Genomic DNA, 25,026 nt, shown 5'->3' on the forward strand with positions numbered 1-25,026 from the left:
TGAATGTACCAAGCTGACCCTCATCACTTATCTCCTTGGGGGTGCAGAATGGCAGGGTAGGATGAGCAGATAGAAGGAATCCTAAGTAGTTAAATGGAAATACTGTCAAGCGAAATGTTTCAGATTTGTTAATAGTATCTGGTAGTTAAAAACTGAATTAAGTCATTAAATTGACCTCTCGACCCTTTTTCCTAATTTCAAATCTTTAGAATTTTATTCACGTTAATTGTCCCAATTTCTACAGTTTCTCCATTCCTCATGCTAATAATCACCAGTTCTTCTTTTTTACACTTTGGAATATTTCTTTCTACTGTTACCCCCAGCTTGAACTTAAATGCCTCAAATTAATTGGAGTATTCTGAGTTCCTGTGTCATCTAGGGAGAAAAGCTTCAGGATAACATTTCCCATAGATTAACCACCTAAGCAATTTAGGTAGGTGCATTTCCACTTTACTGTTGGCTGGGAGGCCTGGAGAAGTTTTCTGTCTTGTCAAAGATGAGTCATGTAATGTAAATGGTTGAGCTGGGATTCGAGCCCAGCTTTACCTGACGTCGAAGTCCTTGCTCTTAACCACTACTCATGCAACCTGGGGTGTCTTTTTAGCTCTAGATTCCGATTCACTGAGTTCATTGCACATACATCCCTAGTTTCCCTTCAGTTGAAAGTCCTGGGAATGAAGTGACAATCTTCTCACCTGGACCAAAGGCAACAGCTTCCTTCAGTCTCTCTGCAATCAATATACTCCCTTTCGATTCCATCCTCCACGTGGCCACGGAATTATTAGAATTTATTTAAAGTGCATTATCTGGCCATCTTGTTTCCCACCTTAAAACCAGCAGTAGAATTTAAATTGTGTTTATAGAGCCAAGAATTTTTGGTGGTACGCGTGAAGGGGTTCCAAGACTGGCAACTGTATTAACATGTCAGGAAGTTCAGATTGACAGGAGGATACTACCTGGGTAAGTGAAATAAGATTTAAAGTCTAAAACAGGAAAGTGTAAGTACAGTCAGTAATAAGTGGCAGAATGATTAAAATAGGAGTTGTCAGCTTCCATATGCTGAGGGGTGGTGGGGGCCACAAGTGCAGATGGAACTGCTGAATGAGGGTTCATGTCAGACCTTCAGAAAACAGCTGCCTCCCTTGAAGTCCACTCCATACCTGAGTCCAGACAGTTCTGCAGGTGGGTTTCTGTGGATGTGTGCTGTGGACCACCTCATCCGACCTGGGTGAATGGCCTCAGTCTCAGTATAACAATGTGGCTGCTAGTGACAATGTGAACATAGTTCTCCTTTATCACCCTCGCCTCCCCCAGCTAACACATCTGCCCCAAGGACGACCTCTTTAGAGCTGTGTGACCAGAGCAAGGGTCACTTACCTGGCCCATTAGGGCCTATCCTGATGACTAACACCACCAACCACGCCAGCGATGACTACAGCAGATTGATACGCCAATAAAATGTTCCTTAGCAGCTAAAAGTGTCTATGGTTTTTGCGACATTCCCTTTATCACTTCTCACCATGGTGAGGCTATTGGATTAAAATGATTTACTCCTATAAAAGGATAAAATTTGGAGATACTAAACTGAGGTATTTTTGTTTTTCTACTTGCCTCCCCCTGCCCACCCTCCCCATCTAATCACACCAAGTTCTGCTCCACCCACCCCCCAGAGGCATTGCCTTGTGAGCTGGTCACAGGTTCCCCTTAAATCACAGGACAGCAGTGAAAGCAGCCTGGGGCCTGAGGCTTTGCTGATTGTTTCCAAACTATGCCATGTGAACCTCTTCAGTGGCCCAGAAGTGGAAGAGAGGGTAGTGTGGTGGAAGGGGAAGCTCCCTCACCAGCAACTACTTGGGGAAGGAACCAGCAGGAGAATCCATCCCTGCTTTTCTCCAGCCAAGGCAGGGGTGAAACCTTAACTCAGCTACATATTTTTACATAGCCACAAAGCAAAGACCTTGTTTTGCTAAACACATAGTCTTTCTTGGGCCTGATTTTATGCTATGCCTCTTGCCTCTTGCTTATTTGCTGGCTTATTTTATCTTAAATCACATCAAAAATATGTATCAAAAAAACAAATTTTACACACTGATAAAGCTTTGACAGCACCCCTGGAAAAATTAATGACAGATCAGTGTACTGCAGCATGTTCTTTGATAACCACTGATAGTCCAAGCTATTAAATATAACATCCAGTGTGCTCCATGACCTGGCCCTCTTCAGTTCGTTTATATCCTCCCACCTCTTACTTTGAACTTTCATGCCAATAGAATTGAACTCTGAGTCTATGCCTTTGCCCCAAGTTGAGACCCTCTGTCTGGAATATGCTCTTGCCCATTTGCCAAGCTAGCTCCTACTCATCTTTTAAGAATCCTTCAGCGAATCCTGGAATGTTTTCTGATTTCTCCTATTTTCAGCTCATATCTGTACTAGGTCTCTCATCTCTGAATTCCCATAATACCCTGTGTAAATCTTTTATCATTGCACTTAATCACTTTTCTACACTGCTAGATATGAATTCCTTAAGAACAGAGAATGTGTTTTAAGCATCTCTGTGTTCCCAGCACCTAGCTTAGTGACTAATACACACTAGGCACTGAATGAATGAATGGATAGGAAGGAGATCGAGTTATTTCTTCATGATCATCTAGCCAATAACGGTCAGAATTGAAACCGGAATACAAATCGTTTGACTTCAATTTCTGTCCTTCCAATGGTATTATGCTGCTGCTTGTAAGAAACAGTAGACATTATTCCAGCTAGTGATAAATTTACTTAAGAACAATGAAAAACAGAAAGATGCAGTATATACCTATTACAAAAATTATTGAGACATTTTCTGGAATTGTTTGATTAGAACTAGATGGAATTATGAAAGATACATGCACTCCAATATTCATAGCAACATTATCTTCAGTGGTCAAGACATGGAAGCAACCTAAGTGTCCATCAACAGATGAATGGATAAAGAAGATGTGGTATTATATACACAATGAGATACTACTCAGCCATAAAAAAGAATGAAATTTCACAATTTTCAGCAACATGGATGGACATGGAGGGTATTATGCTAAGTGAAATAAGTCAGAGAAAGACAAATACTGTATGATATCACTTGTATGTAGAATCTAAAAAATACAACAAACTAGTGAATATAATAAAAACTAAGCAGACTCACAGATATAGAGAAGAAACTAGAGGTTACCAGTGGGGAGAAGGAAGAGGGGAGGGGCAAGATAGTGGTAGGGGATAAAGTGGTACAAACTATTATGTGTTAAATAAGCTACAAGGATATATTGTACAACATGGGGAATATAGCCAATATTTTATAATAACTATAAGGAGTATAACCTTTAAAAATTGTGAATCACTATATTGTATACTTGTAACTTATATAATATTGTACATCAATATAATACAAGTATACTTCAAAAAAAAATAAAAAATGAACTAGATGGAATTAATAAAGATGGTTTTCATAGGAAAAGTGAAGCTAGAAGAAAAAGCTAGACTGGTTCAGAGGAACAAAAGTATCGTGAATGAGAAAATCACCTTTGTGAAGGCTCTAGGAACCAATAAAATAACAGAAGCAGCTATGGGATGTAGCCTGTGTCTGAGCCAGAGTGTAAAGAGAGGGGACCTGTTCTAATAAGAACAACTTGGAATAAAGACTGGGTAGCTGTATGTGAGCTTTAGATACAGTCAGAGAGGAGTGAAAGGTTCTTCAGTTGCATCTTCTGATTTCTTAGCCAGAGACCCAAGCTTTCTTGAAATAGGAGGATGGCTGGCTCAGTTTTATCAGTGATCTTTGGAGACACGGATTTGAGTTGATCAATTATTCATCTGCTTGTTTTCAGCAACCTGATGACCAGCCTCATTTCCTGGAAAGCCCTGATGTTGGTTCCATCACATGGCCACAGGGAACCGGATGCAGGGCCTGAACGCACTGTGCACATTTCCCCTTCTGAATGGTGAAAACGCAGGTTTAGGAAATGCAAAGTGGCTGATCTGTCTCTGGCAGAAAGTCCTGGCCACTTGGTCAAAGCTCTTCTCCCTTGACTCCCCTTCTACTCTTTAGACAATAGTTCAGGATGATGAATTCAGTCAAGCCCAGCTCCACTGTGTGCGGCATTTAGGAGGACAATGGAGATGAGAGGTGGACCCTGAAGGCTCAGAAATTGCAATTTGCCTAAGATGCACAATACAGGGAATTAAACATAGAACTTTCTATCATCAAAGTCCTTGTTTTTTCCACAACACCATGAAGCTGTGGGACGGGTATGAGACCTTATCTCCAGTATGACAAGAGTAAATACTGTATCTTTAACTGATTCCTAATCTGTTGTGCACCCCCTTTTCACAGTCCTTGATGGAGAGATAAACAGACATGAGGGCAGCTCTGGGAAAGAACAGAACTTGCATGGTGGGAAGAAGGGCTGTGCTCTTGCTTCTGGGGCTGCCTATACCCAGGACAATTCTATTTGAGCTCCAAGTAGATACACTGAGTCCTTTTTACCGTCACAGTGAAAACAGGGAACTTCAAGTTCATTTCCTTCAGGGGGACTGGTTTTGCAACCTTTTTTTCCGGGTTAAAGTTATACCATTAGTTAATTCTAAAGTCTGTTTTGATTCTGCCACCCACTTACAGACACGGCCACTACCTACCACCCAGATTCCTAAATTACTTGATCGGATTCAGCTAATCCATTTACTGTGATTCCTACAGCATCCTGCTCTTGGTGAGTCTTAAGGTCATTTTAACAATACCCCTGAGCCAGCCAAAGCTTCCTTCCTGTCTTCTTGCTCCAAACTCTGAAAATCTTGTGACACAAAATGGAGCTGGACCCGTGGAAAGCTGTGAACCTTGTCAGCTGCCTGGTGAATGGTCCCATTTCCCAGGTCCTTTCTGCATTCAGGCTCAGAAGGATGGCCCACAGGGAAATGAAAGGAAGTCATCCAGCCTTGTGACCCAACACTGCCCCCTTCATCGCCAGGGCTGGGGTTGGGCTTTTTATATAACATGGCAGAGAATGCAGTAGCTGGGCCTGTGCAGAAGGCCAGGGGGCCTTCCCTCAGGACTTGACATCTCCTTGCACTTAGAAGTCTGACTTTGAGACCCAGCACTGCCCTTCTTTTATGCTGACTGCTGCAGCCAACAAAAAAAGCCTTCTCTCCACTCAGGGCTGCCAAACCTCAGAAAGGGCCTATTCATAACAGGCTTGTGCTGTCTCAACCCCAGCCCCCAACCCTCCTACCCACCATGAGTGGGGCAGCAGGGCTGAGGAAAGTTCTGCAGACCTGAGAACAGCAAGAAAACACAGGGCTGCTGCCTTCCCACCCTGTCTGAACTCTCAGGGTTAAGCCCTTGAGACCTTGAAAAAGGAAAAGATGTTGCCGGGAGAAAGGGAGCAAACAGAAATATTGATCGTCCACAGTTGTTTGGCCCCAGAGCAGTAGTTCTCAAAATTTATTGTGCATAGCAAACTTCTGGAGTGCTTCCTAAAATGCAGATTCCTGGGTTCCACCTCTAGAGACTGTGATTCAAAAACTGCAAGTAGGGTCTCCATGAGCATTTTAAACAGGCCTAGAGGCACATTTTGCCCCAAAATCTGAGGCAGAGTTGGAATGCTTGTCCCCACCCCCAAGCCCAGCCTGGGATTATTCAGTACAGCCTCAGCACCAACCAGCCTATGGCAGAGATGCTCCGGTCCTCAACTTGTGGTCCTCACAGAACCCGGGAAAGTTCCTGGCACAGACAGCGTAGACCAGTTAAATCACATCAGCCTCAGTGGGGAGCTCAAGCTCAGGGTGGCAGTATTTCCTAGAGTTCCAGATTTACTGGGAGGTTTGTGATGAGAGAAAAAGTGAAGTCCAGTTGGAATGTGGAAATCTACATTGACTCTCCACACTGGGCTGCTGACTGCATGGAGGGCTCATTACGAAGATACCTCTTGTAATCCTGAGGGTCCTCCGATTCCAATTCAGGTTTGTATAGATGTGTGGGATAGAATACTGGACCAAGGCACAGGGGACTTTAGTGAGCTATTCATGAGCTGACTTCTTCTGGGCTTCGCTCTGCCTGTCTGTAAAATGAGGGGTTGGCCCAGGAGTCTGCTAAGGTTCTAGAGTTCTCTAGCCCCTGCAGCTTGCTTCTGGTCTTCACCCTCACATATGAATGCTTGGGCAGGGCCTAGGTCTAATTCTCTCCCTCGCTGTTTGCCCAGTATAACTAGAACAGTACCTGGTACATAGTAGGTGCCCATTAAATATTTATTGCAGGAATGAATACATATTTATAACAGGTCATAAGCTAAAATAGTCCTCATTGGAACAATGCCCAGGTAGTAAGGCAGGGGCAGGGACTGAGGCTGCTGGAATCTTGCAAGCAAGAGAACCCTGACAAGCCAATGACCTAGGTGGCTTCATCAGGGTATCTGACAACTTCAGAGGTGGCCTTTCTTTCCCTTTAAACATACCTAATTTGTCTTAGATATGTTCTTAGAATTTGTGTACATTGTAGAAAGTTTATAAATTTTTAAAATATATTAAATAAATTTAAAAACCATCCAACCAGTGATCTTTTTTTCTTTCTTTCTTTCTTTCCTGAACTTGTCTATACTTTTGGAATTAGAGGAAAATGATATGATACGTGTTATTTATATAAATTTATTTTTATTTATTTATTTTTGACTGCGTTGGGTCTTCGTTGCTGCGCGCAGGCTTTCTTTAGTTGGGGCGAGCGGGAGCTACTCTTCGCTGTGGTGTATGGGCTTCTCACTGTGGTGGCTTCTCTGTACGGCGCGGCCTTCAGTAGTCGTGGTGCGTGGCCTCAGTAGTTGTGGTGCAGGGGCTTAGTTGCTCCGCGGCATGTGGGATCTTCCCGGACCCCGTGTCCCCTGCATTGGCAGGCAGATTCTTAACCACTGCGCCACCAGGGAAGCCCGATACATGTAATTTAAAAAGCCACCTGTAATTCAAAGGTAATCATTGCTAAATTTTATGCAGTTTTCAACGTTTTTCTATGCATGTCTGTGTGTTTGGAAAACCTACTGTTTATATAGTGTCATAACCTGAATTCTCTGCTTGCATGTCCCTTAATGTCTTAAGCATCACTTTCAATGGCTTCATGAAAATAGTACATTTAAGCACCCCCTCATTATGGACATTTAAGCTGTTTCCTTTAAGCTTTGTATTATAAGGATCACAGTGATAAGGATATTTGCCCACACGTTTTTTATCTGTATTTCTTATTTCCTTAGGATAGCATCCCAGAAGTGGCGCGCACAGCGTTCCTCGGGCATTTCTGTCTCGGCTTCCCCTCCTCGGGCAGTTTCCTAGTTCTCAGAAATTTTTCTTTTCTTAAGATAATTAGGAGAAAAAAAAAACGTCCCGGGGTGGAGGATGTTAGTGGTAATGGCAGTGGTGGTGGGGGTGAGGGTGATCCTTACGTGTGAAAAAGAGGATTTGTCAACGAGAATCCAACACTTGGAGATCCTTCACGGAAACATCCATCTAATCCAAAGTGAGCTTCCAGAGAAGGTCAGGATAATGAAAGAGGAGCCGGTAACAGGATAGGAGTGGGAGAAGGCCTCCAGCTGGAAAGCGGCGGCCCCTTTAAGGCCCCAAACGAGGCCTGGCCCTTTAAATCTGTGTCAGTTTCCCCTGACGTCAGCGGGCGGGCCGGCAGCCCTGCTGTTTACCGCCCCGCGGCGTTGCTCGCTCCGCGGAGTTCTGAGCGCCGAAGCTGGCGCCCCAAAAACTCGCCGCGCCGCGCAGCGTCGGGTCGCTACCACCTATCACGCCCCTCACCCTCAGACTCTCCTCCCTTCGCGGCCGACCCCGCCGCCGGCTTCCCCTCCCTCCCTCCCTTCCTCCCTCCCTCCCTCCCTCGCTCCCCTTTCCCGGCGTCTCCAGGCTCCCAGCAACTAGCCGCCTCCGGGCTGTCACGGCCCTGGCGGACGCCCGCCGGATCTCCCAGCCGTGCTCGGCCCCTCGCGAGCTGGGGCCCCTTCCTGTGGCCCGTACCCCAACCCTTCCTCACCCCCTCCCAGCCGCCCCATCCCCTCCCTGGCCGCTGAGAGCGTGTCTGCGGCTCCAGGGGAGGGACCGTTTCCTAATCTCAGGCCGAGGTTAAAGTTCTGGTCCTGGTGAGATGCTGGAAGCTGCGGCCAGAGCCGCAACCCGCCCTGGAGGTGACCTGTCGCTTATCGTCGCCGCTGCTGCCGCCACTGCCGCCCGGCCGGGGCCATGTTCGCTCTGGGCTTGCCCTTCTTGGCACTCTTGGTGGCCTCGGTCGAGAGCCATCTGGGGGTTCTGGGGCCTAAGAACGTCTCGCAGAAAGACGCCGAGTTTGAGCGCACCTACGTGGATGAGGTCAACAGCGAGCTGGTCAACATCTACACCTTCAACCATACTGTGACCCGCAACCGGGTGAGGGAAGGGGCTGGGCTCGGGGCTGGTGGTGAGTGGGCGAGCGGACCAGGGCTCGGCGATGCTGTCAGTCCCCAAGAACAGCCGCCCCACTGGGTTTCCCAGAACCACACTGGACCCTCTTGCCAGTCCTTCTTCCTTTGCCAGGGATGTTTGTTCTGAAGCTACCAGTGGACAGTTTCTGAAGTTGCCTCTTTCCCATCTTCTCTTTGATCCCTTCCTTTCTACCAGCTGTAGTCTGAGCAGGACTGGCCTGCTCCCTACCCAGCACCCAGAGTCTGACAGTGCTGTGGGGTCTGGGAGCAAGGAAGCAGGCTTGCTACTGGGCTTGGCCCAGAAAACCCCAGGGGGATGAGACAGGCCCAAACTGAAAGGCTCTGCCCCCAGGGAGTTATAGCTGAGACTCCCCAGGGAAATGAATGCAGGACTTCCCAGGCTGCTGTAACTGCTGGGACCTTCCCAGCCCTCTTCCTTCCCTTGGAAAGACAGCTGGCCTTGTAAGTTGAAGGTGGTGGAGATACAGCCAACCCCAGGTTGGGTGGGAGGGGAGAAGGAGTTTGCCTACCATGGAGAAGCTTCCTCACCCTGATTTCTCTTTCATTTCTCCCCAGCTGTGAGTTGAACATGGGCACAGCTAGGTCTGGGAAGTCTAGACCCCAGGCAGGGCTGAGATTTGGAGCACTCTTGCAGCCTGGCTCATGGTCTCCTGCTCAGCTCTCACCAGGACTGGATTTACTAAGAAGTGGTGGAGTTCGGAATGGGAATCTGATTTTTTTTTTTTTCCCCAGAATGGGGAGGGATTGGGTTTTGATGGCAGGCCAGGATCTGCCTTCAGTGCCTGGTTCTCTGAAGTTTGATCTCATCCAACTTACAGTCCTTTCTCTTTTTGCCCCCATATGTGGGGTTACCCTGAGAACGGTGGCCTCTATCCGTCTGGGAGGTGCTGCCCTAAGGGCTTGGGTTTCAGCAGCCCAATAACAAGCAATCCCAGGATTTATTTTATTTTATTTTTTTCTTTAAGCTCCGACTGTCCTATATACTTTCCTCCATAGTGCCAGTGGTGGGAGTGTCTCCATTTTATAGAGGGGGATGTTGAGGCTCAGAGATGTGAAGTGACTTTTCCACAGCCCTATCCCTCGGTCAGAGCTAAGGATAGAACTTGGCCTTCTTGGCTTTCAACGATTCCTGTTTCCCCACTGCCCTGTGGCCTCTGGCCGCCAGATGAGTTGTTGAATAGGAACTTCCTGGCTCACAAGGAAGAAGGTTGGGGAGCACTTCTTGCTCTCCTGTGTCCCTGTGTGTGCGCATGTGTGTACATGCACGTGTGTGCAGGCACATGTGTGTGCAGGCATGTGCATCCGTGAACTTTTATAGCAATGGGGTATCCTGGGCATGCCTGAGGTCTCCATTGTGTTTCCCATCCTCTCCCCTAAGTCCCTCCTGGAGTCTGGGGGCTGCTCTGGCAGATGAAGGGGCATAGGTAGCTCCCCATCTCGACCTGGATGGGGAAAGCACAAGCCGTCTGCTTGAGGGAGGGCAGAGCTCACAGTCTCTGGAGCCATGTGTTCCCGTGGCAGAATTAGTCACCGTGGGCTTGACTGAGGGACATTTCTGTGTCATCTTGCAGACAGAGGGCGTGAGAGTGTCCGTGAATGTCCTGAACAAGCAGAAGGGGGCTCCTTTGCTGTTTGTGGTCCGCCAGAAGGAGGCGGTGGTGTCCTTCCAGGTGCCCCTGATCCTCCGAGGGATGTGAGTAGGACCCGGGGACCAGGGAGCGGGGGTAGGCCCAGGCCAGGCCTTGCCCAGAGCCTCACTCAGGGCCTTGTCCAGGGCCCCCAACCACCTGGGTGCCCCTCTGTTTCTCCTCCTCATTCCCTGAGCTAGGAGGCTGGTCAATGGCACAAGGGCCCAGCCAGCTGACCTGGAGCTTGTCAGCCTAGTGGAGGTGGGGTAGGGAGGTAGTGGGACCAGAGCGGAGGAATTGGGGCTCTGCTCCCCTGGAATGGCATGCTGGCTGTTACGTGACCGCAGTCATGTCTCGACTCTGCCTCGGACCATAGGTTTCAGCGCAAGTACCTCTACCAAAAGGTGGAGCGAACGCTGTGTCAGCCCCCCACCAAGAATGAGTCCGAGGTCCAGTTCTTCTACGTGGATGTGTCCACCCTGTCACCAATCAACACCACGTACCAGCTCCGCGTCAGCCGAATGGATGACTTCGTGCTCAGGTCTGCAGGGGAGAGCGAGGGGGCCACGGGACTGGCCTCCTTCCCAAGCTCTGGGAGTAACGGTGGGGGGCTCTTCTCTGCCCTACAGGACCGGAGAGCAGTTCAGCTTCAATACTACGGCAGCACAGCCCCAGGTAAGACCTCCCTGTCAAAGGTGCCTCCAGAGGAGAAATGGGGAAGCTTGAACTTGGGGGTGGGAGTGGTCAGCAGTCTTTGCCAGGAGTTTCAGGTTGGTTGTACTCTCCGTGGAGGACTCTCTAGAAACAGGAGCACTGGCCCTAAGGTGGTGGGGGACAGACAGTATAGGAAGTGCAGAGACAGGAGGTCTGGCTGCCATCTTTCCTACTTGCCCCTTGGGCACTGTCCTGAGTGCCCAGCTGAGGTTGAGGGGAGTGGTGTATGGGAAATGGACCTGCTTGTGGGCAAGGCCTTTCTTCCCAGAGAGCCTCCACTGCCCAACCCTGGGAGGATTCACACTCTTCCCTTCTAGAGGGGCAAAGAGAGCATCCTCATGGGATGGGGCTCTCCCCGCCCTCCCTGTGCCCTCAGTACTTCAAGTATGAGTTCCCGGAAGGAGTGGACTCAGTCATTGTCAAGGTGACCTCCAACAAGGCCTTCCCCTGCTCAGTCATCTCCATCCAGGATGTCCTGGTAAGTAACCTGCCCTTTTACTCTCCACCAGTGGATAGCAGGGCTGCTGAAGAGAGGGGACAGGGCCCAGGACCCTGCCCATCTGTCTGTCCCCTCCTCCCTCTGTAGTGCCCTGTCTATGACCTAGACAACAACGTAGCCTTCATTGGCATGTACCAGACTATGACCAAGAAGGCAGCCATCACTGTGCAGGTAGGAAATGGGCATGGCCCGATGGGGGATGTGGCCAGGTGATTAGCTTTCCTGACCCTTGCTTCTTTTCCCCTGCCCCATTCCTACCCTACCCACAGGACTGAGTCTTGGCTGTCCAGTCCCGGAGACTTTGGGTCCCCTGATATATGCAAGCATTGAATCACAATCCCAGTTGCCTTTGGGGACAGGAAAGAGCAGAGCACCCTTTATGGCTGCCATGTATGCTTCATTCACCACAGCTGGGAGAGGAAAGGGCCCTGGCTGGTGATGAGGGCTGCCCTTGGCAAAGGCTAAAACCTGTGCCGGGGGCAGGGAGGGAGAGGCATGTGCTCACCTCACGACATCTAGTTGTGCAGCTGACGAGGCACCACGGCCCCTCCACTTTTTCTCCTGACTGATGCCCAGACTATAATAGGGCACCCGTGGGTTCCATGATGATGGGGCATACCCTCATTTGCTCACCTGGCACTAGTGTTAGTGCAGGGTATGGGCTCTGGAGTCAGATGATCCTGGCTCTACCACTTACCGGCAGTGTGACCCTAAGCTAACGTCCAATGGCGATGATGATAGTACTTACTCATAAGGATCTTTGTGAGGATTCAATAAAATAATATATGAGCAAAGAGTTTAGCGTAGTGTCTGGCCTGAAGTAGGTATTCAGAAAAGGATGGTGCTGGTGATGACAAATGATGACGATGATGTGATGATGACAGTCGTCTTCATCATCACCATCCTCACCATCCTCCTCATCGTCACCATCATCACCATTATCACCATCCTCATGCTGCAGCGCAAAGACTTCCCCAGCAACAGCTTTTACGTGGTAGTGGTGGTGAAAACTGAAGACCAAGCCTGTGGAGGCTCCCTGCCTTTCTACCCCTTTATAGAAGGTATGTTTTGCGCCCTGGGCCTGGCCAGGGGTTGGAGGGCTTGGACACTTCCTGGGAGGTAAAAGAGCCTGTGTGGCTGATTGATGGATCTGATGGGATCTGGGTTTTTGGCTCCAGACTCTCCCAGGCCTGGTCCCACCAACTCTAGCCAAGCTCCAGGCAGGCGCTTGTTTGCCATTTTGCCATTTTACTTCCAGATGAACCGGTCGATCAGGGGCACCGCCAGAAAACCCTGTCAGTGTTGGTCTCTCGAGCAGTCACGTGTGAGTGTGGGTGGCTGAGTGGGGATGGCCTGGCCGCTGGCTCTTCTTTCAGGCCTGGGGTAGGGAGTGTTCTCTGAATGGGAAGGGTGAGGAGGACCTACTTGAGCAGGCTGACAGGGTAGGAAGGAGGAGCGTTCTTGGAGGGCTTCATGGCGGGAGGCGGGAGGGTGAGTAATGTGCTCTGGAGCATACATGAGTAAAGAGATGGAGGGACTGAGTTCTAGATCTGTCTCTGCCACTGTGGGCAGTGTAATCTCATTGAGCCTCAGTTTCCTCGTCTCTGTAACAGGAGTAATAGAATCTGTTAGTCTCTATTAGTCCCACTAAGTCGGTTTAGCACAAAATTAGTAGGAAAGTTCCAGGCCCCTTAGTCATGCTCGATAAATGTTTACTGAGTGATTGAATAGAGCCCTTTGTAAACTGGAAAGTATAAAATAAAAATAAAGGATTGTGACGGGAGGGGAAAGAAGCTGCCTCTCCTACATGGATTCCTTATTCAGCACATTTGTTTCGAGTCCCTTCTGTGTGCTTGGTGCTGTGCTCCAGCTGTGGTCCTTAGGGTGCCCCTGTCTAGAGCCCGTTGCTATGCAGGGTGCTGAGGGCTGTGAGGAGCCCAGGACAGTCACTGTGGGAGGTCAGGGCAGAGAAAGCCTCCTAGAGGACACAGCTCCTCAGCTGTGTTTTGAAGGTTAAGTCAAGGAGGGGTCTTGGAGAAAGAAGTAGGGGAGAGAGTTCTAGCAGAGGGAGCTGTGTGAGCAGAGCCAGGAATCATGTCGAGTTTGGCATATTGTTGGCACTGGCTGGGTCATTCCACCCGAGGGGAGATGTGGAGAGAGATGAGCCTGGGCCCTGCGTGCTGTGATGGGCAGGCTTGGAAAGTGCTGGTGTATTTTCCTTCCCACTTCCCTCCCCACAGCCGAGGCCTACGTTGGCGGTATGCTCTTTTGCCTGGGCATATTTCTCTCCTTCTACCTGCTTACCGTGCTCCTGGCCTGCTGGGAGAACTGGAGGTAAAGTGGTACCGCTGGGCCCTCCCCTGCTCTGGGGTAGGTCAGGCAGGGGGAAATGGCCTGGCAGGATCTGTGTGGCCCTGGATAATCTCCATCCACGAGGCATAGGAATGCAGGTCCCTGTGAGGGTCTGAGGTCCCTGGGTCTCTGCTCTGGAAACCAACCCCTCCCCTCAACCTTCTTCCCAAGCAGGGAGACCCCGCATTGCTTCCCAGCCTGGGAGGACCCCTGGGATCATGGATGGAGGACAGGGTGGAGGGAGTGGAAGGCAGGCCAGCCCAGCATAGGAGGGATCCTCCTGCTGCCCTTCTGGTTTGTCTCTGGATTCTGTCCCTGCAGGCAGAGGAAGAAGAGCCTTCTGGTGGCCGTGGACCGAGCCTGCCCAGAAAGCGGTACCTCCAGAGGGTCTGGGTCGGTGGGCTGTTTGCTTTGTGGTTTGGAGGGGATAGTGGTGGATGGTTCCCTTGGGGGTTGGAGGAGGAAGGTCCCACTGGGGGTTTCTGGAGGTTCAGATAGGGAGTAACACTGTAGGTGGAAATGGGGCTGGGGCAGTGTGCCTGTTGGTCCCTAACATGCCCGTCTTAAAGACTGTCACTTGATTCATTCAGTGTCTGGGTCTAGGTACACTGTCTGCCCCTTCAGACAATGCGACTCACCGTCTCTGGGATTATTAACCTTTCGTTCTCTTTCCCTTTCTTCTACCCCTCTCTCTCTATCCTCCCTCCTGCTTGGGACCTTCTCTCTCAGCTTCTCTCCTTGGTAAGCTCCAGGTGCTGTGGGCAGAGGAGCTGGAGTCCAGAGTGGGGAGGGAGGGGAAGTAGAGGGGTGTCTGGGTGGGACCCGGGCAAGCCGATGCTGGTCTGTCCTTGCTGCTGGTAACTTAGATGGTCAATTCCTTGACTTTGCTGTCTTTCTAGGGAGGAAAGAGGGGGGTGAGAGTTTCCAATGGGGCAGGTGGTGGTGGTGGGATAGGTGTTTGCTGGTATAGGTGCTTATTCTTTGCTGCTGCCATGGCCCCTCTGTGTCTCTCTTTGGATTCTTCCTTCCCTCTTCTCCCTGGCTTGCAGCCTCTCTCTGCTTCCAAGGCTAAGGGGTCCTTGACTTCTTTCTTTCTTTTTCTTTTCTTTTTTTTTTTTTTTAATGACTCATAAATTATAGTTTATTGAATTTTTAGAAACAGAATAATTAAGCATTGCAAATTTGTTTTAACATTTCTGTTGAAAAACCTTTAAAGTGTATTACATACATACTTTAATAACCACAATATACTCTATGATATTTAATTTTTCATGGTAACAAAGGGCTTTGAATATTAATCAATATGCTAAATACTAAAACTACTGTAATATGTAATATGTACAAGAGATTTCCTAGTACATTATTCTCATTTTAGCCCGGTAGCACCCTGCAGATGAGGAAGATAATGTAAGGTGTCCTTGACTTCTTGTGGCAGGTCACCCTCGGGTCCTGGCCGATTCCTTCCCTGGCAGCTCCCCGTACGAGGGCTACAACTACGGCTCCTTTGGTACGCGTCCACACCTGAGCTCATGCTTGCCCACTCGGCCGGGTCACCACCTCCAGGGTGGCCTCCTCGGTGCCCCCTGGAGACGGGTCCAGAGTCCCCTGCCCTGAGGTCTCTTCTGCCTGCCTCACCATTTACTATTCCCTACAGAGAATGGTTCCGGCTCCACTGGATCCACTGACGGTCTGGTTGGCAGTGCGGGCCCTGGGGACCTCTCCTACAATTACCAGGGTGAGTGGGCCAGGCGGGGCAGAGCTGTGCGGTGCAGGGCTGGTGCTGGCTGCATGAACCATGACGATGGGCGGTTGCCTCTTCTGCCAGATGCTGGAACCAGGGAAGGGCTTGCTGTCTTCCCACCCCTCTCCTCCCTCATTCCTTCCTCCTTGGTCCCACTTCCCCGGTAACTTTCCCTTTCCTTTGAAGGGCACGACCAGTTCAAGCGGCGCCTCCCCTTTGGCCAGATGCGGCAGCTGTGCATTGCCATGGGTAGATGTGGGGAGGGCGAGCGCTGCTCTACTAATCAGCTCCTGCCAGGGTGGTTGACTGGAGCCAGAAGGCTCTAGGACCAGAAAGATGCTTTGTGCATGGCTTCCCCATCTAATGCCAGTAATCGCTAGCTCGTGTGTCTTTTGAGATAGGCAGGCACTGGCCCCTGTTGCTGGCAAGCTGGCACCCCAGCCTCCCCCAGGCCAGATGTTCTGGTTGGCTGTTGTGTTTCCCAGCACCTCACTCTCTGGCCTTCTGGGGCTCATGGGCCAGGGTGTCATGTCCTGGCCTCAGGGGCCTTTGGTCAGCAAGGTTACAGGAGGAAGCTTCTGAAGGCATGAGAAAAGAACAGGATAAAGGATTAGAGAGGAGGCAGCCTCTCACCCTTACCTGCACCCCAGGGCCCACTGGGTCTTTACCCAGTGGGGGCCAAGGCATTGTCTTCTCAGAACCCACACAGCTGGGCATCTTCTAATCAGCGTGACTTCTACCAAATTCAGTCCTGCTGCTCGTGTCTGGGGCCCGGGGTCGGCTCAGTGTCCTGGCCTGGAAGCCCTAGCTCAGTGAGGGGGCAGGGCTGGAGCGGTCCCTGTTTGGTGGCTTCTTCGCGGAGTCCACCCTTGTTCCCCTCAAGGACTTAGGAGCACCTGATCCCTCCTCCCCAGGCCTGAGCCCACCTCTAACCCCGCTCTGAGCCCACAGTTTGCCTCTTCCCACTGCCTAGTAATTGTGACAATTGTCCCAGGTGGGTGGGAACAGACCTTGGGTTCTGTGCCCACTAGGTTACCCTTCCCCCCTTTCTGCCCCAGACCATTCCCTTGATCCTGTGGGCACGCGGCCACGACTGGACTCCATGAGCTCCGTGGAGGAGGACGACTACGACACATTGGCCGACATCGATTCAGACAAGAATGTCATTCGCACCAAGGTGTGACCCCACGTGGGCTGGCCCTGGTCACGGGTTCCCGAGGAAGAGAGATTCTGTGTCCAAGCCCAGCGTATCTCCCCACTGGGTGGCATGTTATGAAAGCAAAGGGAAAGAGCTTGGCTGGGGTGGCACAGATTCCAGGGGAAACTGCCTCGGCTCCCAGCCCTCCGGACCACCCAGAACCTGGCCCGCTGGAATTCTGGCCTGTGGGAGGGAGGCCCCCCCCATGTCCTCCTCTAACCTGGGCGAGAGGGGCTTCTCTGGGGCAGTGGGGCAGGGGACTCACTCAAGCTTCTCCGCAGCAATACCTCTGCGTGGCTGACCTGGCACGCAAGGACAAACGCGTTCTGCGGAAAAAGTACCAGATCTACTTCTGGTGAGTGGGTGGAGCAGGCCGGCCTTCCTGTCATTGACAGGATGTTGCGGTGGGTTCTCGGGTTCTTTCTCGGTGCTGCCACCTCACCGCCGCCCTCCCACTCCTCAGGAACATCGCCACCATTGCTGTCTTCTATGCACTTCCTGTGGTGCAGCTGGTGATCACCTACCAGACGGTGAGCGGGCAGGGGCCGGCTCCCCAGGGCCCATGCTAAGTGCCCTCGAGGAGCTGCCACAGGCTGGGGCAATGCCCCAGTGCAGAGCCTCCCAGCCTGCGGCTTTGGAGCCAGCACAGGTCCTAGGTCATGGGTCCCGGGTTCCCATCCCAACTCTGCCTTACCAGCTGGGTGGCCTTGAGCAAGTCACTCAACCTCCCTGAGCCTCAGTCGGCTCATCTGCAAAATGGGGGCAGCAAGCCAGCAATGATGGCACCTCCCCCAGGTTGTGGGGATTTACGAAACGAAAGTGCTGGGACTTTGTGAGTCTCGGTTTCCCTTCCCTCTTCTCTGTACTGTGGGGCAAGAACCTCCGTCATGGTCATGCCTCAGGGTTTTCAGCCACACCTAGCGAGGGGGGCAGTGACTTTACCAAAAGTGGGGCTTGCTGGTGTCATGTGCGCACACGTGCTGGCCGTGGCGGCACCTCCCATCCGTTGCAGAACAGGACTGGTGGTGGCGCAGGCTGTGGACTGAGGCGCTTTAGCAGCGCCCCCTCCCTGCTCCCGCTGCAGGTGGTGAATGTCACAGGGAACCAGGACATCTGCTACTACAACTTCCTCTGCGCCCACCCTCTAGGCAACCTCAGGTGGGGATCCACTTGGGAGGAGGCCCCTTTTCCCGTCGTACGGTGAACCGGGGCAGGGGCAGGGGCTCTGCAAATGCCCGCCTCGGGTGGGGAAGCGGCCAGGGCATGAGGCCGAGGCAATGCGCCCGGTGTCGCCCCTTCCAGCGCTTTCAACAACATCCTCAGCAACCTGGGGTACATCCTGCTGGGGCTGCTCTTCCTGCTCATCATCCTGCAGCGGGAGATCAACCACAACCGGGCCCTGCTGCGCAACGACCTCTACGCCCTGGTGAGGAGTGCGCGCCTGCCCGCTGAGGCCTCAGGCCCAGACCCTTCCTAGCAGGCGGAGCCTTGCCCAGCCCTGCCCAGCCCTGCCCAGCCCTGCCCAGCCCTGCCCTGCCCTGCCCAGCCCTGCCCAGTGCTGCGCAGCCCTGCCCTGCTCTACCCAGCCCAGCCGTGCTCAGCCCAGCCCAGCCCTGCCCAACCCAGCCCAGCCCTGCCCAGCCCAGCCCAGCCCAGCCCTGCCCAGCCCAGCCCTGCCCAGCCCAGCCCAGCCCTGCCCTGCCCAGCCCAGCCCAGCCCAGCCAGCCCTGCCCAGCCCAGCCCTGCCCTGCCCTGCCCAGCCCAGCCCTGCCCAGCCCAGCCCTGCCCAGCCCTGCCCAGCCCTGCCCAGCCCAGCCCAGCCCTGCCCAGCCCTGCCCAGCCCTGCCCTGCCCTGCCCAGCCCTGCCCTGCCCAGCCCAGCCCAGCCCAGCCCAGCCCTGCCCTGCCCAGCCCTGCCCTGCCCTGCCCAGCCCAGCCCAGGCCAGCCCTGCCCAGGCCAGCCCAGCCCAGCCAGCCCTGCCCAGCCCAGCCCAGCCCTGCCCTGCCCAGCCCAGCCCTGCCCAGCCCAGCCCTGCCCAGCCCTGCCCAGCCCTGCCCAGGCCTGCCCAGCCCTGCCCTGCCCAGCCCTGCCCAGTCTTATCCTGCCCAGCTTTGTTGTGCCCAGCCCTGCCCGGCCCTGCCCTTGCTAAATACCCACTCTACCCCCATCCCACTCCTTTCTCATGATCTCCCTCTTTAGGGCCCCTTCCTTCCTCCCTTCCCATCTTACCTGATTTCTCCCTTCCCTTCTCTCTCCACAACAGGAATGTGGGATCCCCAAACACTTTGGCCTCTTCTACGCCATGGGCACGGCCCTGATGATGGAGGGGCTACTTAGCGCTTGCTATCATGTCTGCCCCAACTATACCAATTTCCAGTTTGGTGAGCGGGGCCTCCCTCTTCCCTGGCTGAACCTCAACAGGAATCTGCCTGAGTCTGCCATCCCCATTCACCTGCAGGGATTGGGATCCCCAAGACACAGCCATGTGGGAGACTCCAGGGCTGGAGGACTTGTGTGAACACACATCCTAGCTTGTAGAAAATAAGCGTCTGGATGCTATTTCTTGCATCTCTCAAGCCTTTCCTATGGAAAGGCATGTGCAAGCACTGAGAAAACAAAGATAATTAAGATACAGTCGCTGATCTCAGAGTGCTCGGACTAAGTTGTCCTTGTCGTTAGGGGAAGTCAGACTGTGGGTGACAGCCAGTGAGGCGGCAGTGTGGTGTGGCAGGGACAGTTAAGGAGCTGGAGTTCAAGGGACAGTTAAGGAGCTGGAGTTCAAGCGCCAGCCCGCCACCAGCTCGCTCTGTGGCTGTGACGAGGTGTGGGGACCGGGGTTCCGTGCCCGGGCTCCGCGGATGTTTCCGTAGCTCACGTCCACGTCCCTCCACCTAGACACGTCATTCATGTACATGATCGCGGGGCTCTGCATGCTGAAGCTGTACCAGAAGCGGCACCCAGACATCAACGCCAGTGCCTACAGCGCCTATGCCTGCTTGGCCATCGTCATTTTCTTCTCTGTGCTGGGCGTGGTGAGGCCCCGGCCTGCTCTGCTCACCCGTAGGAAAGGTGCACACGTGTGCACACACCCCCGTCCACCCCTGCAGGAGAGAGCCCTGCTCCTTCCCTAAAGTGCCCTCCCAGCCTGGCGGGCTTGGAGCGGCTCTCCCAGAGGAAGGGCGGGCCGGGGGAGCAGCTTTCTCCTCACCCCTGCCTTCGGTGGCCCCAACAGGTCTTCGGCAAAGGGAACACAGCATTCTGGGTCATCTTCTCGGTCATTCACATCATTGCCACCCTGCTCCTCAGCACACAGCTCTATTACATGGGCCGCTGGAAGCTGGGTGAGCGCTCGCCTGGGGCCCGCTGGGGTTGGTGGCCTCGGGGACCTGGTCTCATGGGAGACTTTTGGGTTCTGCCCTCTCACAGGGGGCCCAGGGGAGTCACTGGGTACGGAATTCGATGAGGCCTTGGCATAGCCGTGCCCCCGAGAGGCCCTGGCTCCTCTCAGCTGGTGCAGCCCAGGGGCCGGGACAAAAGGGTGCCCGTGCCTTTCAGCACCTTCCCTTCTTGCAGACTCGGGGATCTGCCGTCGCATTCTCCACGTGCTCTACACGGACTGCATCCGGCAGTGCAGCGGACCCCTCTACGTGGTACCTGCCCAGCTCCCCGGGCCCCTGCTCCTCTATCTCCACTCTTCCTCTTCCCTCCACTGGGGGGCGCGCGGAGCGCAGCTGAGAGCCCAGGGGTGGGGTGGGGACCCTCTGACGGGCCTCCCCCCACTTCTCTCCCTGTCTCTCAGTTCCCGTGTCTCTGCTTCCCTCCAGGACCGCATGGTGCTGCTGGTTATGGGCAACATTATCAACTGGTCGCTGTGAGTCCGGCCGTTGTCTGTGTAGCCAGGCTGGGTGGGCAGCTCGGCGCTTGGCCAGCCACGGGCTTCCTTGGGGAACATGGACAAATTTGGCCATGAGACATGGGGGCTGGAGAGAGAGGTGTTGGCCCCTGGGGTTCTAGAATCTTCTGTGGGCCTCTGAACCCAGCCCCACATCCTCATAAAACATGGGTTGGGGGCAGGGAGAGCCCTTTCCTTGCTCTCGGTCCTCCCCTGCTTCACCAGCTCTTCCTCCCTCCTGCCAGGGCTGCCTATGGGCTCATCATGCGTCCCAATGATTTTGCCTCCTACTTGTTGGCGATTGGCATCTGCAACCTGCTTCTTTACTTTGCCTTCTACATTATTATGAAGGTGAGCGGGGGCAGCTGAGGCCCCTCAGCCAGCTGCTCTGCTTTGTGGGGAGGGAGATGGGCACAGCCTCCCTGGGGCAGCACCAAGAGGGAGTGAGAATTTTTCTGGTTCATCTCTCCATGCTACTGAGTCTTGAGGAGGGGAGAGGCTAGTCTCTTGCACGTACTCCCCGGGAGCCATATACTATATCCTCAGACCCGTTTCCTGAGCCCCTTCTGTATTCTAAGTAAGGCCCATAGAACTGGTAGCACTTCAGGCCACAGCTGGCAGGAGCCCCGTTCTGTGGAGAAGGGGTTGAGAAGGTGGGGCTTGCTGAGTCTGTGTTGGGCTTGGGCCTCCGAGGGCTAGGTGCTTCCCAAGGGCCCCTCGTGCCATCCAACGTGAGAGGAGCCCCCTGGCCATACACCCCCCAGCACAAGGTTCTGGGCACATGGATGGAGGCCCAGCCAGGGTGGACCTCAGGGGTGAGGACACCAGGCTGCTAGTGTGGGGACAAGTTGAGCTGTGTAGGGTGATGGGATGGATCCAAGAAGGCTTCCTAAAGCATCCATCCTGAAAGCCTGGGAAGGCACTTCAAGGGCAGGCCAGGAAGTGGGGCAGGGCCCTCAGGCTGCTCTTCCCCATCTTCCCCCCAGCTCCGGAGCGGGGAGAGGATCAAGCTCATTCCCCTGCTCTGCATCATCTGCACCTCGGTGGTCTGGGGCTTTGCACTCTTCTTCTTCTTCCAGGGGCTCAGCACCTGGCAGGTGAGTGGTCCTCCTGCCAAGAGGCTACGGGAGTCGCCCACAGGCTCATCGTGAGCCCACAAACGGCCAGTTCTCTTTTCAAAAATTGTTTGTGTGCATCGCCCTTGCTCTTTCACAGCTGCTTTCTCATTTAATCCTCCTAACATTCACCATGCCAACGTGGAAGTATCCCCATTTTACTTATGAGGCAATTGAGGCTCAGAGAGACCCAGTGACCTGCCCAAGGTCACACAACCAGTGGTGGCACAGCTGGGGTTTGAAGCCAGAGATGTCAGGCTCTTCCCTCTGCCTCGTAGGGCACCTGCTGTGATCAGAACTAAGTCTGGCAGCGTCTCTGCCTTTGAAGCACTTATAATCTAGTTCCAGAGAGAGAGAGAGACTGTCAGTTCCTGGCTTTTCTTTACAACATGGTACATGAGATGAAGGGTAGTAGACTAGACAGGTAGGGGATGTGCAGGAGGGCAGAGGACAGAAAGGCTTCTGTGAGTTAGGAGGTCCAGGAAAGCTTCTTAGAGGAGGCAGGGCTTGCTCTTGGCCTTTAAAGACCCTGGCTGATGGGGAAGGGCCCTGTGGCCCAGAGGTGCTGTGACTTGAGTAACGAGGCAGAGGCAGCTTAGGGGTCAGTGACTGCATTCTCTTGGGAGCCGAGTGAAGACTGTGAGCTCCTTGAGGGCACGGCAGAGCTTTCTTGGTCGTATCTGCGGTCTCGGCATATGGCACAGACAGTCCCCGGACACAGAGTGAGGTCCAGCCAGTGTTTGCTGGACAGAGGTTGGGGAGAGAATGGCGGACCTTGAGGGCCTCGGGTCATGGCCCACGGGTCCTGGCTACTGTCGTCCTCGGGTAGGGCTGTGCGACCTGACAATAGTGCTTTGGAGAGAAAGTGAGCCGGGAGGAGCCCTGGAGGACTGATTGGAGCCGGGGGCGGAGTCCAAGGCAGGGAACGGGGTTAGGCGGCTTTGGTGGCCTTCTAGTCCTTCAAGGGAATCATGACCAGTGCTCTCAGGGAGCAGTTTGCAACTAAAGGCCAATTCTTAGATGCGGGAGATGAGGGCAAGGGGTGAGCCTGAAAAAGGGTGCTCTCCAGCCTAGGGCTGGGGCTGGGAACGGAGAGTGCCTGGAGGGGATGGGAGCTGGTCTGGCCCAGCCTCGCAGGGCGGTGTCAGCAGGCAGCTCTCCCTGTTTCGCCCCCAGAAAACCCCTGCAGAGTCACGGGAGCACAACCGGGACTGCATCCTCCTCGACTTCTTTGATGACCACGACATCTGGCACTTCCTCTCCTCCATCGCCATGTTTGGGTCATTCCTGGTATGTCGGGGAGGCTGGAGAGGAGGCGGAGGTGGCCTCCTTTCCTGTGCTTGACTCCGCATCCGCCCCCCAGGTGTTGCTGACACTGGACGACGACCTGGACACCGTGCAGCGGGACAAGATCTACGTCTTCTAGTGGGAGCCGGGCCCGTTGCTTCTTTCACTGGGCCCTTAGCTCCTCTGCTGCACTGCCCAGAGCCTCCGTAGTGCCAGGGGCGTGAGTCCCAGCCCTGCTGCCCAGTGCCAGGTGGCCGTGGGACAGCGAGGTCCAGCCCAGGCTCGGCCCGGGACAGTCACAGGGTGGCCTTGAGCCTTGTTCCTGCCCTCTGCCGGGGAGGAGGCCTACTCCCCTGAAACCCCGGATGTTGGCCAAATTGCTGCTTTCTTCTCAGTGTTGGGGCCTTCCACAGGTCCCCGTCCGTCAGCTCTCTGTTTGTCATCTGCAGGAGAAAGGAGGGAAGTGTTGCCTGCCCATCTCATGCCTTGCATTCTGCCCATCCTTCCCCTGCCCACTGGCCTGGGACCCAAAGCCCTTTCTTCTTCCCCGAGCTTCCACTCCAGGGCCCTGGTCTGGGGCCTGATTCTCTGTCCTGCATCAGGGTTCTCTCCACTTCTCCTGGGTCTGCACCTGGCTGCCATCACTGCCCACTCAGCTCAGCCAGGATGGATGGGGCTGTTGGATTTTGGGGACTGGCCAGCTGGTGCTGGGCTTTTGGTGCTAAGGCCTGCGAGGGGTCCCAGGCAGTGCTGCCTCCTACCTCTGGCCTGTGCTCAGGGCTGGCTCTTTAGCAACGAGGGTCAGCCCACATTGTCAGAGCCACCTTTGATCGAAGGACTGAATTCAGAGGTCACTTTCATAACCCGTCAGCCCCCAGACTGATGTTGGCACCAGGATTGGAGGGAAAAAGCAACTCACTTTCCTTCCCTTCCTTTTTCTTTCCAGGCCCTTAGTCCTGCCAAGCTCCAGTTGGGGGCCTTTCAGTGCCATTGACACTGCCCAAGAATGTCCAGAGGCGAAGGAGGGGAGCTACAAAGAGCCCAGCCCAGCCTGCCTCCTCCACGGCCACGGGAGCCCCAGTGCCTATCTTAGAAAGGGGCTCAGGGAAGGGACATGACATTCCCCTCTGTGTCCCTGGTCCAGCCTCACTCTTAGGACCCAGGACTGGCTTCTAAGTTTCCGTCCAGTCTTCAGCCAAGTTCTGTGTCAGTCACACACATGCACACATATGAAATCTTGGAGTTTACACTGAGTTGCCCCAGCTCTGGTTCCCCCGGCTGCTCTGCGCCTTGGATCCTCTTCGCCCTTCCTGGTCTGTTCTAGACGCCAAGGTTGGGGGAGGTCAGGTCAGGCCTCGGCCTTGGGGATGGGAATGTGTTTTATTCTCCTCAGCTTGTTTTTATAGCTCTCCTTTGGGCTGGGGAGCGGAGGAGGGAGGGTCTGGATCTTTTTTCAGAGCTCCGTTTAATGTCTGTTTCCATGCTATGGTTGCATTTCTGTTTTCTATGAATGAGTCTGCATTCAATTAAAGAAACAACCAGATGCAGTTCTTGGGCCCATGTTTGCTCCCTCTTTCTGGGTGGAGATGTTGAGAATGATGGGTGGGGCGGGGCGCCCCCATTTCCCAGGTCTTCTGGTCTACCTTTCTCTTCCAAGCCCCAGTCCCATCGGGAATAGGAGTCCCTCGATACCCCGTTTTTTTCTCTCCTTTGAGCAACGGCATCAATTCAGTCAACATTCACCAGGGGCCTGCTCCATGCCAGGTACCATGAGGGTGGAGAGGATAGCGTAGTGAAAAAGCCTTAGCTATGCCATCTCACCTCTGAGAGTCTCCCCTTACCTGGCAAATGGCAGCAGCCTCTGCCCACCTGGTCCCCACCCACCAGTCAGACGAGCTTCACTTCTGATCTGAGCCTCTCCCAGCTCGGCGGGCTGCAGGCCGCAGGCACAGGCAGTACTCCCTGACCTGCTTTAATGGACAGGTGGTACTCTGGAAACACCAGATGGTGATGGATGGTGGGAGAGTGGGCATGTGGATGACATGCAGGCTCCAAGAGGAAGGCGATCTGAAATGACCCTGGAAGGTTGATTTAGATTTCCGCAGGCTAAGGAG

The 25,026-nt window shown here is 53.6% G+C and overlaps 1 protein-coding gene across 3 annotated transcripts; it reads left to right on the plus strand.

The window, feature by feature from the left end:
- The first annotated feature begins 7,774 nt into the window (after positions 1–7,774).
- SIDT2 (SID1 transmembrane family member 2) lies at positions 7,775–24,455 on the plus strand. Of its 3 annotated transcripts, XM_007196561.3 has the most exons (27): positions 7,775–8,430; positions 10,058–10,179; positions 10,491–10,655; positions 10,744–10,789; positions 11,205–11,306; positions 11,415–11,498; positions 12,289–12,388; positions 12,586–12,651; positions 13,568–13,661; positions 14,001–14,053; positions 14,409–14,420; positions 15,115–15,186; positions 15,334–15,414; positions 16,479–16,597; positions 16,900–16,973; positions 17,082–17,148; positions 17,703–17,776; positions 17,921–18,044; positions 18,882–18,999; positions 19,514–19,650; positions 19,851–19,959; positions 20,192–20,268; positions 20,443–20,489; positions 20,756–20,861; positions 21,497–21,607; positions 22,802–22,915; positions 22,989–24,455. In XM_007196561.3, exons 1-27 carry the CDS (start codon positions 8,248–8,250, stop codon positions 23,049–23,051), a joined length of 2,520 nt encoding a protein of 839 aa, XP_007196623.1. In that variant the 5' UTR covers positions 7,775–8,247; the 3' UTR covers positions 23,052–24,455. The 3 variants fall into 3 exon arrangements, with proteins under 3 accessions (XP_007196623.1, XP_007196624.1, XP_057409323.1); XM_007196562.3 differs by lacking the exon at positions 14,409–14,420; XM_057553340.1 differs by lacking the exon at positions 11,415–11,498.
- The last annotated feature ends 571 nt before the right edge of the window (positions 24,456–25,026 follow it).

The sequence above is a fragment of the Balaenoptera acutorostrata genome, chromosome 9, assembly GCF_949987535.1.
Source record: "Balaenoptera acutorostrata chromosome 9, mBalAcu1.1, whole genome shotgun sequence".
In the NCBI taxonomy this organism is placed as follows: Eukaryota; Metazoa; Chordata; class Mammalia; order Artiodactyla; family Balaenopteridae; genus Balaenoptera; species Balaenoptera acutorostrata.